Source organism: Lacerta agilis, chromosome 1, assembly GCF_009819535.1.
Source record: "Lacerta agilis isolate rLacAgi1 chromosome 1, rLacAgi1.pri, whole genome shotgun sequence".
In the NCBI taxonomy this organism is placed as follows: Eukaryota; Metazoa; Chordata; class Lepidosauria; order Squamata; family Lacertidae; genus Lacerta; species Lacerta agilis.
In genome coordinates, this window is record NC_046312.1 from 80,428,539 (window position 1) to 80,440,949 (window position 12,411).

General features: G+C 44.5%; 1 protein-coding gene across 9 annotated transcripts in view; it reads left to right on the plus strand.

Moving 5' to 3' along the window:
• The window catches only part of SLC43A3 (solute carrier family 43 member 3), a 42,293-nt gene extending 29,974 nt beyond the window's left edge, over positions 1-12,319 (plus strand). For all 9 annotated transcript variants that reach the window (XM_033158333.1, XM_033158348.1, XM_033158356.1 and 6 more), the window contains 9 exons: positions 159-235; positions 822-914; positions 3,807-3,946; positions 5,284-5,438; positions 6,602-6,784; positions 8,787-8,906; positions 9,017-9,203; positions 10,798-10,921; positions 11,821-12,319. In XM_033158333.1, coding sequence (XP_033014224.1) covers positions 159-235; positions 822-914; positions 3,807-3,946; positions 5,284-5,438; positions 6,602-6,784; positions 8,787-8,906; positions 9,017-9,203; positions 10,798-10,921; positions 11,821-11,973 — 1,232 coding nt within the window. In that variant the 3' untranslated portion in view covers positions 11,974-12,319. The remainder of the gene's footprint in view (positions 1-158; positions 236-821; positions 915-3,806; positions 3,947-5,283; positions 5,439-6,601; positions 6,785-8,786; positions 8,907-9,016; positions 9,204-10,797; positions 10,922-11,820) is intronic.
• Positions 12,320-12,411: the final 92 nt, after the last annotated feature.

Sequence of the window (12,411 nt, forward strand, 5' to 3'; positions counted from 1 at the left end):
GAGATGTTTCTATAGGGATTGTTATGAGTTCCTGCAGTTCAAAATTTGCCATGACACCACTGCTTAGAGTGATGTGATGCCCAGCTCTGTCTTGTTTTATGAGCATGGTAGGCCTATGTTGTTGATATGCCCTTCCATTAATTTTTTTCCTGGTACAGCCACTGCGCTGATGATGTTCCCAGCAGTGACGTTTCTCTCTGTCGGTGGGATCCTCTTTATCCTCACCAACATGCAGGTTTGATGCTCTTCCCTCACACATCCTAATGGGGAGGGAGCTGGGAGAGGAAATTCTTTACAGGAGAACCTTTGGGGCACCATGTCCCTGCCTCTAGGCTACATCTCTGTGCAACATTAAAAGTGAACTGGGTAAGGGATCCATTTTGACCTTTTCTTCCAAGTTCAAAAACATTTGTGGTTTGGTCTGGCTTTGGAAAATACCTAAGGTGGGTATAGGAATGGAAGAAGCTGGCTTGATGTTGTTGGGAAAATGGGTTGCATTCACCTCTTGACCTGTTAGTAGCTCATTTCTCCACAGCCTTTCTTACTTGGGGGAGGCCAGATGAAGAAGAGGACAGAGCTTCTGAACCTTTAATAGTTGTGTGGGAGAAAGAATCTCAGCAGCTATAGCTTACATGACAATTCCTTCTTCTGCATGCCTATTAAAGGTACAAAAGCTCTGTCCTCTTTTCCATGCCATCTAGCCACCATAGAAGTGCTCTAACATATTGAAGTTCACTGGCAAATGGACCCTTTGGCTGTGATCTGCTGACTCCCTCCAGGAAAGTAGTCAATTTGCTTTGAGATCTTATTTGTCTCTCCAGGTTGGGAATCTGTTTGGAAAACACCGCTCAACCATTATTACCCTCTACAACGGGGCCTTTGACTCTTCCTCTGCAGTTTTTCTTGTCATCAAGGTTAGTGACTGTTTCGTAAAGAATTAAAAATTACCACAGTTACGAAAAACAAGCACCAGAATCCTTTGCCCCATCCTGTGTTGTGGGCTTTCCTCCTAAGAAATGTGACAGTGCTTCTTCTTCCTCCAAGATGTTGAGTCATCAGCCTAGTCATAGAACCCTCAGAAATTTCACAGGAAAGGGAAGTTTGGACTTAAGCACCACCACCTTTTTGTCCTGCCTAACTTAATAGCATTGATTGAGCCACTGGCTAGTTCTTTAATGGCCTGAACTGGCAACTGGTTTAGACGCTGAAAGAAACAAACAGTCCGGGATGGGAGATGATGATGGGGAGGGGGAAGAGAGGAGGAAAGACAGTGATTTAAGTGGGTGGAGGGAGAAGAACGAGGGAAAACAGGAAAACATGTGGATGGAGAAAGATTTTGAGATTCCAAATGCTGCCCAACTCCAGTAGATACATTTTCAACCTCTCTGGTCAGAAAAATTCTACAACTCTCTGACATCATGTGATATGTCTTTCTTATTGAACATCTGGGAGTCTGCATGGATAGAATTGGCATGTGCTAGATATCTCATTCCTCTAATCTTTGGGGGCTTCTAAATTGGATTAACTCTCAACATTTAATAGCAAGAACATATGCAACACATTTGTCTCCTCATCCCCACCTCAGATTAATTTTCCACTTACATAATGATAAAAACACTTCATTCAGAAGCTGTTGCATTACGCTTGTACAGTAGATAAGCTAACCCATCCCTTTTCAAGAGCATTAGAGTAGCAAACTGCTGGCTACTTTGCTGCAGGACAGTGGAGAATTAAGTTGGCTGCTTGCAGTGACCCTGGGACATTTCAAGACAATTAATCCTATAAGTAGCTAAATTGTATGTGAAGGGTCATCCTTGCGCTTTCAGCTAATTCCTAGTTAGGTCATAGCTGAAGGTCAAGGCCATATAATAAGATATGGCACAGTCACCTGTCTCGTTATTCCAACACTCTTTGCCTTCCCTGTGAAAACCAGCATGGGGCAGCTGTGACCTGGACTCAGTACACACCATACATTGAAAGCACAATCAAAGCAGATTCCCCCCCCCCTCCTAAAGGACACTGGGTACTGTAGTTTAACCCTTACAGAGCTATAATTCCCAGCATCTTTAACAAACTACAGTTCTCAGGATTCTTGGGGGATCTACTTGGAGTGTGATTTAAATATATGGCACTCATGCCGCCTTGATCATAATGGGAGAGAGGCTGTTCAATCTTTATTGGCATTTGTGTACTCCAAATATTCCCCCCAGCTGCTATTCTCCTGCAGAGGAACACTCTTTCCTTCATAGCTGGGAGAACTGCTGGATGGGGCAGCAATTTTGAGTGGGGAAGCAGGAAGAAGGGAAAAGGTTAAACACCCTCTTCCATTCATCCTCTTAAACTCATAATGCTCTGGACTATTTTTCAGTAAAGACAACAAATACACCGGGGGGGGGGAGGAATGCATCTGTTTGATGCATCTTGCTTGGCCCTGAGTCCTTCTGTGTTCTTAGCTGACCGTGCCAGGGTTCTTCAGCTAGTCAGGGACTCAGCAACTCCATTTCAATGTGTGATCACAACATTTCACCCAGGGATAGCCAGTGTGCTTTTCAGAGGTCATTAGACTGCAGCTCCCATCAGCATCAGGGACCATGGCCCAATGCTCAGGGATAGGGGGAGTTGTAGGGTAAATAAGGATATCCTAGATGTTTTTGAACCATGGTAGATACCCTCATTTACCATTTGCCTTAGTCTTATTGGCCATGATTTTCTCAATTGGGTCTTTCTGTAGAATCTCATATGCCCCAAAGCTTCCTGACTGGATTCCTGGAGATATGTGCAATACTTAACATCAACATCATAGGCTCCCTACACCTGGTGGAAGACAGTCTCTGTGTTGTTAGTATTAACAGTTGCCTCTTTTCATCCAGTTTCATTAAGACTGTTCAGATATGCATTGAGCTAAGGGACCACCATTCTCTGTAGAGAGAGCACATGAGCCACCACACAGAAAGCAGCAGGCAGCACTCCTGATGACACAAACCAAAATCCAGCCACATGAGGACAGAGAACATGGGGATGTAGTGAAAGCAGAGGAAGGTTGCAGCATCCTAAGTGTGATTTCAGCAAAGAGGAAGCAGGGCTATAGTTAGCGTGGAAGACATCAGCTCACAAGGGTTCTATTTCCAGCTGTGGTTCAGCATTGTATATGCGTGTGACCATGTTGCTTCTCAAATCCATGTTTCTGAGAGTATGGTCATGGCAAAACTGTGCTCTAAGAAGGAAATGTGAGGCATGATTTGCTGACGGTGGTTTATGGTACTTAGGCATGGTGACTGGAAGCACTGTGCTATCTATTGTTAAAGATTTTTCAAGAAGTACATTTTTATTGTTGTGTTTCCCCCTTATTAAACACTACACATTAAATGCAGGCACATTTTGATATCGCATATAATTTGGCTCTGTTGTGATGACATGCAGAAGCTGCTTAGAAACAGTAGCTGGGCCTGGGGAAGTCTGTAAAAAAAGATGAAATCAAATTGAGTGACCAGATAAATCTGTTATACAAATGAAAGAATGAGCCTGAGAGCTAGTGACTGGTCCAAGGCATTTTGGTGTCTCAGGTAGAGATTCATCATAATTAAAAATAGAACACAGTCCACCAGTACCTTTTCCTGTTCAAATGAATGGGAATTGCAGAAGAGATGCAGTAGTGCTGCTTATATTGAATTGTACCCTGTGGACTGTCTTAAAAGACAGGCAGATAATCTACTACATGAGCCCAAAGCCAAGCAAGCAATCTGTGCACCACACAGATTAGTCAACGCAGAGCTTGGCTAACTCAGGTTTGTGCTATTTGCCTACAGCTGCTGTATGAACAAGGCCTCTCGCTGAGAACCATGTTCCTCTTCATGTCTGCTTGCAGTGCCTGGCACTTGATCCGTACTTTCTTTCTGATGCCCCGCAGCCATATTCCGTATCCACTGCCCCCAGGATATACATATGGGTAAGCTGCACTTGCCTGTACTTCAGTCTGATACACAGCTCTCTCCCCTGTGTGCCCTCGCTAAGATCCTGAGCCCCTTTCTATCTCCTTCCATGCCATTCCTTCCTTCTTTTTTCAAGCTTGCAAAGTGCTGCCTGGAACCCTGGTGGTGGTAGAAGAGAGAAGCTATCCCCAGTGGGTTCCATCAACTGTTATTTTTAAAGGACAATTCTGCTTTCTGAATGCTTCTTCAAGCAGGCACAGTGCTCTGGGATTCGTATAGGGTTGCCAACTCTTCAGGGACCACTGTAACCATACTGCTTGATGTTTATATCCATGATGAGAAAAGCTTCGTCTGCAGGCTTTCTTGACATCATGCTGCTATTAAAGATAAAAGAGCAACTTAACAACTTCTTCTGCCCAGTTGATAAAGCTAGGATTCACACCCTCCACAGTTTTTACTGTGGCAGTCTCCCAACATCACCATCCCAAGCTCCATTGGGGGGGAAAAAACCAGTTTGGAGAGCAGCTCAGGTGCCATTTTGTAGCATCTTCAGAAAAGCCCCAATTAAACAGCAGCTGCATGGCCTTCACTGAAAGGATGCAGGAAATATAGTCCAAAGTGAACCCATTGTTTCAGGATGCCTGCAGTTGAAGCAGGTATCCATAAGAGCCCAGACCTCTGCATGCTTAATTGGAAATTTACATTGACATAAGGGCCAAACTACACAGGAAGCAAATGCATGTTGACTACAGCCCTTTTTGAAGCAGTAATGCTTTGAAGTGGTAATGAAGGGGGTGATCCAGAGTAGAGAAGCAGCTGATGGGAAGATGCTCAACCTTTTTCCCGCCTGCCATTTTCCTGCCCAAAATTACCCCCTGGAGCAAGTAAGTTTGTAGAGGACTCCCAGCCTAAACTGGTTAACAGTGAACTGGTTTGGAATGAAACTTCCCATTTCTCACCACTATCAAATAAGAAAACTGAAGGAATGAAGAGGAATAAGAGAGAGAGGAATGTTGTTGGCTCAAACATGATGTGAAAGTATTTGCTGCAATAGAGATGAACTAATCAGAGGTTGAGTTTTCAGTTTCCTTTACTCCTTTTCTCTTATATGTTGAAACATCAATTTATAGTTTATGCATTTAATGGCAATTTCTATTTACTTGGCTTTATGATCAATGCCATTGTGCTTTTGTACCTGTCTGTCATGCTGCATCACCTGAAAGAACAAATAAATCGTACTTGTACCGCCCTGTCTTTCTCTCTGTGCACGTGTGGAACTTGTGTTTTCATTCTTGGTATGGGAAATGTGGGAAATAAGTCCCCAGGATACCAGTCATATTAATTGTGCCTGCAGAGTGAGTTGTCACAAGAGGTCCCGTTCATATCGCACCTATGAGGAACAACGTTGCCCCAAAGTCCTGGATGAGAATGATGCGGAGGCCTCGGATAACCTGCATGCTGACCCAGCACTTGAAGAAAATTCCACCAACAAAGGGTTTGTTGGCAAAGGTAGGGACTGAAACTGGTTCCAGGGTTGGTGGTTAGAGATTCTAGCTGGGCCTTAATATTGGATGGGAATGTTGCATTTAGGAAAATATATTTTTAAAAATAGAGTAAATCTGCTGCAGAGTGCAATTTATGGAGGCTTGAGGGTGTCAGATATACCTTTCACTTGGCATTTGTTCCAAGAAGAGGTTCTGTGTGTGTTTGTGTGTTTCTGTAGTCAGGCTCATATACCTCATTTCCTACCCTCAAATGTCTGAAAGTGCTGTGTTTAGCAGACCCAGCTCTCTCGCCTAAACAGTCACCACTACAGTGAGCAAGGGGGATTCAATACTAGGGACCTCAAGAGTCAAGTCAGTTCCATTAACCCTTCTTAATCCTACCTAGTGCCAGATTTACGTGTAAGATAAACAAGCTATAGTTTAGGGTCCTACCCTCTGGGGGGTCCACCCAAAAATTAAAGAAAAAAAACTTGGATGTACATTTCCAAAATATAAGATAAAAACCAAATACAGCAACAGTGTTTTGTGTTGTGTAGGCTCCTATGATGTAAGTAATGGGCCCCACCTGCTATATAAAGGGCCCATTACCTTCAGTAGCTTAGGGCCTTATCAAACCTAAATCCGGCCCTGATCCTACCCCCCACCCCACCCCACCCCCACGCTACTAGTACCGGTAATTCACAGGCAGTCATCCATGCTCATCATTCCTGCTAGAGAATAAGACCTCATTCCTTCTGAAGCATCACAGCCAGCTATTCCTTTTTGGGTGGGCAGGCAAGCAAGAAGAGTTAACTCATTTGTTTGCTCTTAGTGGTTTTCCCCAGGGCATGTGAATTAATGACTGGAAGATTTCAGCAGTACTTAATCATGTTTAACCATAGCATCACTATTGACAAAACGTAAGTCCTATACCAGAACCAGCTTCGCATGCCCATTTTTCACCCCTGGGTTGAAGTCTGTGTGAGAGATTCTCTAGGCCTCTGCATGGGGAGCTAATTGCTTAGAAGCCCTCATAAAAACCATTGGGTGTGCATTTGATTTGTGCCTAGAAAGGGCTCTCACATTGGTATGACTGTCAGCAGTGAAATAGTAGCAACGTACTGCGCGACATAAAGATCATTTCTGACTTTACACATGCCTCCTGTCCCCTCTTTTTGATTTATTTAGGAGATGCTGAGACTGCAGCAAACCTCAAGGCTCCAGCTGTTGTTTCCTTCTGGAGCTGTGTCTTCTCCAAACTGTTTTTTTGGCATCTGGTGTGGCTGTCGGTGATGCAGCTGCGCCACTATCTCTTCATAGGCACCCTCAACCCCATGCTGACACAGCTGGCCGCAGGAGACCCCACCCTTGGTACGGAAAGTATTGGGAAAGGGGAAGGGAACCATCGGGTGGGGATTAAGAGGTTCCCTTGTTTGCAGAATAATCTCCCTGGTGAGGTTTTGCTGTCACCCTCAGTATAAACATTCAGGAGGAATTTTAAAACATTTCTGTCCACCCACACATTTGATAGCTGAAAAATACTGTTCTTGTGAAACTTTATTTTAATTTTTGACATTTTATTATGTTTTTATATGTGTTGGAAGCTGCCCAGAGTGGTTGGGGCAACCCAGCCAGATGGACGGGGTATAAATAATAAAATAATTGTCGTTGTTGAAATTATTAGCTGTGAGGCTACGTGTCTATGTTTTTAAGTGTTTTTATTACTTTCTTTTAAACTATGTTGTATTGACACCCTGTTTCTTGCCACCCTGGACTCCTTTGGGAAAATTTAGCCCCTCCACCAAATTTAGGATATGTAAGAAACATACAAAAATATGTGTGTGGAGATGGATAAGAGTTATTGGGTGAGATCCAACTAAGCCATAGCTGTAGTAGACCCAGTGAAATCAGTTTACCTAAGTCTATTGTTTGCAATGGGTCTATTCTCATTATGGCTAACATTTGGTCTTGCCCTTTGTCTTGGGGCAGGTAGACTAGAAGAGTGTAGAAGGGGAAAAAACCACTATGAGTGATGTTTTGTAACGGGGATTAATAAATTGAATTATTGTGCACCTAAGGAAGGTTTCCATTGAAACTTTTTGGGCTTTTATCTGTTTCATTAAAGTTCCATATATAGCCAACTTAAGTTATGTCAGGCCCTCCAAATATCCGTATTTTCCAGGGACATCCCAGATTTAGAGAAGACGTCCTGGTTTCTGATTTGATCCCAGAATGTCCCACTTTTCCTTAGGATGTCCCTATTTTCATTGGAGAAATGCTGGAGGGTATGGAGTTACCCAACAACCCCCGAGCCATCTGAAGGCAATCCTGTATGGAGAAGTTTTTTAGATGCTATATATATATATATATATATATATATATATATATATATATATATATATATAGGTGCCCAGAGTGGCTAGGGCAACCCAGTAAGATGTGTGGGATATAAATAGTAAAATTATCATTATGCAATGGGACGCCCCTATTTTCATCGGAGAAATGTTGGAGGGTATGTTATGTTCAGAGTAGAGCTCTTGAAATGAATGGACCTAAATTAGTTCTACTCATTCATTGCAATGGGTCTATGCTAAATATCACTTAATGGTGGATATAGCCCACGCAATTTCAGTACAATTTTGAGTCATGCCTCCGTTTTCAGTCTCTTGTGTTTGGTGCTGCTGACTCCCTCTTTTCTCTCACCGTGAGAGGAAGGTCATCTTGTCTCAGCAGTGCTCTTGACCTCTGGAACAAGCTGCTGAAATAAAATTAAAATGGTGTTGCAATGATTTAGATCAGGGGTGGCCAACTCCCAAGAGACTGCGATCTACATAGAGTTAAAAACTGGCAGTGATCTACCCCCTTTTGGGGGGTTCAGGTCAAAGTTGTTGAGCTTTTTTGGGGGAGGAGAAAGACCCGGTTTTTAGGCATTCAGATCAAAGTTGTTGTTGAGCTTTTTTTAGGGAGAAGGAAAACCCCATGTTTTGGGGGGTGCAGGGCAAAAAAAATGAGCTTTTTTTAAGAGAACCAAAGTTGTTGAGCTTCTATGGGGGGAGCCAGTGATCTACCACAGATGACCAGTGATCTACTGGTAGATCACGATCTACCTGTTGGACGTGCCTGACTTAGATAAATAGCTGTGCCAGAAGACTGCCCTGGTCTAGGAGTTGAGGGGAAGCCCCTCCTGATGGTATAGTTCTTGAAAATATTTTGCTTGGAACTACTGGAGAACTGAGGGTTCCTGACCTTTGATTCCTCCTAGTCTCTTGCCATCATCTGATAATGGGTTACGTGTATGAAAATCGTGGCAGATATTTGTGCTGACGGGAAGGGGATTTTGTCATCCTTCTGTCTTAATTCTTTCTGTCAACAGTGAGCAGCTACACCAATGCTTTTGCCTTCACCCAGTTCTGTGGAGTCATCTGTGCCCCCTGGAATGGGCTTATCCTGGACCGTCACAAACGTGGACATAAAAAGGAAGGGAGTTCGCAAGGTACGTCCCGTTGCGTTTTGCTTTCCTCGTTAGACTGCCCATCAAGGATATTTGATGCCCTGAGGTCTCCTTTGGCCCTGCTCATCTCTGTCTGTGTCCTCTGTTTCCAGGGGTGCCCGATTCCCTTGCGGACCTGCGTTCCTGTGTGCTGTCACTGGTCATCACAGTGCTGCAGTGCGTGGCCTTCTCAATTTGTGCCTCTATTCCGGTGCTGCCTGTGCAGTACGCCACGTTTATCCTGCAGGTTCTGAGCCGCTCCTTCCTCTACGGGGGCAATGCTGCCTTCTTAGCCATTGCGTAAGTAACTGGCCTCTTCCGTGAAAAGAGGAAAGTGTGGTTTGGGAGAGATGGATTAGGGGCAGGGGAAAGAGAAAGGGAAGGATGAAAGCAGAAGGAAGTTTTGACACTCAGTGAATGGTACTTGGAGCCACTGAGAGGAACTGGTAGTAGTGCAGAATAACAATCAATTACAGAAAATTGTTCACTGAAATCCTTTTTCCTTCTCCCGACTCCTCTGGTTTTGAATTTTTTAGCAGAAACAGAGGCTGTTCAAGATTCTCCCCACATGCAAGAGGACTAAAAATATCAATTTATACTAATAATAAATGGCTGCAGTTCTCAGAATCTTGCTTTAGGAGCAACTTCCACAGTTCATAGCACAATTTATGTCTTCTGGGTTTGTAGAACCCTGCTGAGATACCTTTCTAGAGCTTGTCTCTGTCAGACGCAAGAGACTGGACAAGATGAACTATTAATCTGGCATTTTAATGTTTTGCAGTGTATGAGAAGTGACTGTTGTACTTGGCTTAAAATACTAAAGAAAGCAGATATGAGGAAAGGGCTTCGTATGAGTGCTAAATCTGCTGGTTGTTTTCATTTTAAACTAGTCATTGATGTGGCAGGCCACATGTTAGCATGGAATTTTCCTCCAATAGATTGAATGAAAAGCCCTTTGTTGCAGTGTGGGTACAGACCCTCCAAGTGTCCCTATTTTCCAGGGGTGTCCCTGATTTAGAGAAACCGCCCCAGTTTCTGATCTGAAATTGGAATGTCCCACTTTTCCTTAGGGTGTCCCTTTTTTAATTGGAGAAATGTTGGAGGGTATGGCGTTACCCCACCCCTGAGACGTCTGAAGCCAATCCTGTATAATGTTTAATGTTTTATTATGTCTTTACATATGTTGGAAGCAGGGGCATAGGAAGGGGTTGGGGGGGCAGTCCGCCCCGGGTGCCCTCACTGAGGGTGGTGACATTCGGCACGCCGTCCACAACTCCCAAGCCTACCTCAAGCCTTCGGGGTAAGGGGGCAGCTGCGCCACTTTGCCAGCGGCATTCCCCCCATCTCCCTTCATTTTGGCAGCTTGGGGGAGACTTGGGAGTCGCGGGCACCCGAGTGGCTATCTCACGCCTGGGAGGGCACCCTCCGTGCCACGCCCCCCTTGGGAACATGCCATGCCCCCCTTGGGAGCACGCCCGCCCTGGGCAGCATGGGCATATGCTCCTCCGCTGGTTGGAAGCTACCCAGAGTGGCTGGGGCAACCCAGTTAGATGTGTGGAGTTTAAAGAGTAAAATTATCATTACGGAATGGGGTGTCCCTATTTTCATCGGAGAAATGTTGGAGGGTCTGTGGGTGCCATGAAATAGTGATGCAGATGCTGTAAACAAATGTCCTGCCCTGTTCCTTGACTATATGAGGGATGCGGGTCTGCTGTCCTTCCTCCTGATGAGGAAGGAAAGGAACATGGAAGTCGAAAAGAAAAAAATATAAAGATGGGAGGTGGAGAAGCAGCACATGGTTACAAGTCACTGTGAGGAGGATAGTCCGCTTAGACATGCCATGACACGATTTCCATGTCATTCTTCCTCCCCTCCCCAATCTGTGTCTTGGCAGCTTCCCCTTGGAACACTTTGGGAAACTTTACGGTCTGGTGATGGGGCTCTCGGCCGTGGTGTCTCTCCTGCAATACCCCTGTTTCTCGCTCATCAGGGGCCCACTCAACGGAGATCCCTTTTATGTGAGTGTTTTGTGCCCTCATGAGTCTGTTTCACCATGTGATAGTCAGTACCCCTAATGGGGTTCTCTACTTCTTTGAGGAACAATGTTGTATTGCAGACGGTAGTGAACATGGAGCTAGGAGACCTGATGTACTACTTCGTTGAGCAGGCAAAAGGCCAGGCCCCTGGTATTGCAATATATATCTGGGCCTGAGTGTGTCCTACTTTTCAGGGGAAATCTACTAGTCCAAGTCAAGTTTACATGGGTAGCGGACCAGGACAGCAAATTAAGCATACAGGGCACCTGGTCTGTTGTCCTAAGTAGGACTAGATATATTGCATTTTTTATTTGAAATACAGTGGTACCTCGGGTTACAGACACTTCAGGTTATAGACTCGGCTAACCCAGAAATAATACCTCGGATTAAGAACTTTGCTTCAGGATAAGAACTGAAGTCGGGTGGTGGCGGCAGTGGGAGGCCCCATGAATTGAAGTGGTGCTTTAGGTTAAGAACAGCTTCAGGTTAAGAACGGACCTCTGGAACGAATTAAGTTCTTAACCCAAGGTACCACTGTAGAGTCATTTTTTGAAATTGTACATGTAGCTATAAATTAGCATATGGAAATGTGCAAGTCTCTGTCCTCATTTGTCCTTTGGGCAGGAAGTGGTGCTGATGCATTTCCTCTTTTGGGGGGGGGGCTGCATAAGTGGCTGCCATAGGCCTGGCTGATTCAAAGCCTTCATTCTGTCTGCCAGTTCATACACCTATTCCCCTTCTGCCACTATGTAGAGCAGGCATAGAGATAGCTCTCTAGGCTAGGAGCCAGCCTCAGACACTTCACATTTCCCAGAGCCCCCAGAAAGGAACATTTTTAGAAGCTGCTGCCTGCGTATTAATAGTGCACCTCTTTTTTCCAGGTGAATATTGGTCTCATAGTCCTAATATTTCTGGCTTTGGTCAACCCAGTGATGGTGTGGTTGGAGTGCAAGCGGCGGCAGAAGGAACAGCACATCGCAGGCTCCCCAACCTTAACTGCAGGCAAGAAGGAAGGCCTAGAGTCTTCTATCTGAGCCCTCCACTGTGTAGACTTTGGGAGTCTCTCCTATCAAAAGGGAACCTTAAGAAGATTTGAAAAGGGAACTGGGGAAGAAGCCTCCTCTCTCTCTCTGAGCTTCATTCCCAGCAAAATCTGGTCACAGTCCAACACAGCCAGGTGTGCTTAAGTCCCTTGAAACAAATGGACTTAAATGTATCTGTGTTACCAAACCACAGTTTATTGCTCCCTCTCTCTGGAGTGTTTTTTCTAGGAATCAAACCTATATTGTACCTTCCTAGTGTGGGAATTTAGGTTGTATTTCACTTACATTTATTTTGTTTAATGACAGAGCTATATTTTTTTGTGAATCATACAAACAAGCCAGTATTAGAGCAGGTACCAAGTTAGGATGTTTAATATGTCAGAAAATGCAGCTCTTTAAAGTGGAAGTCTTTTTGTCTCCCGTTAAGTT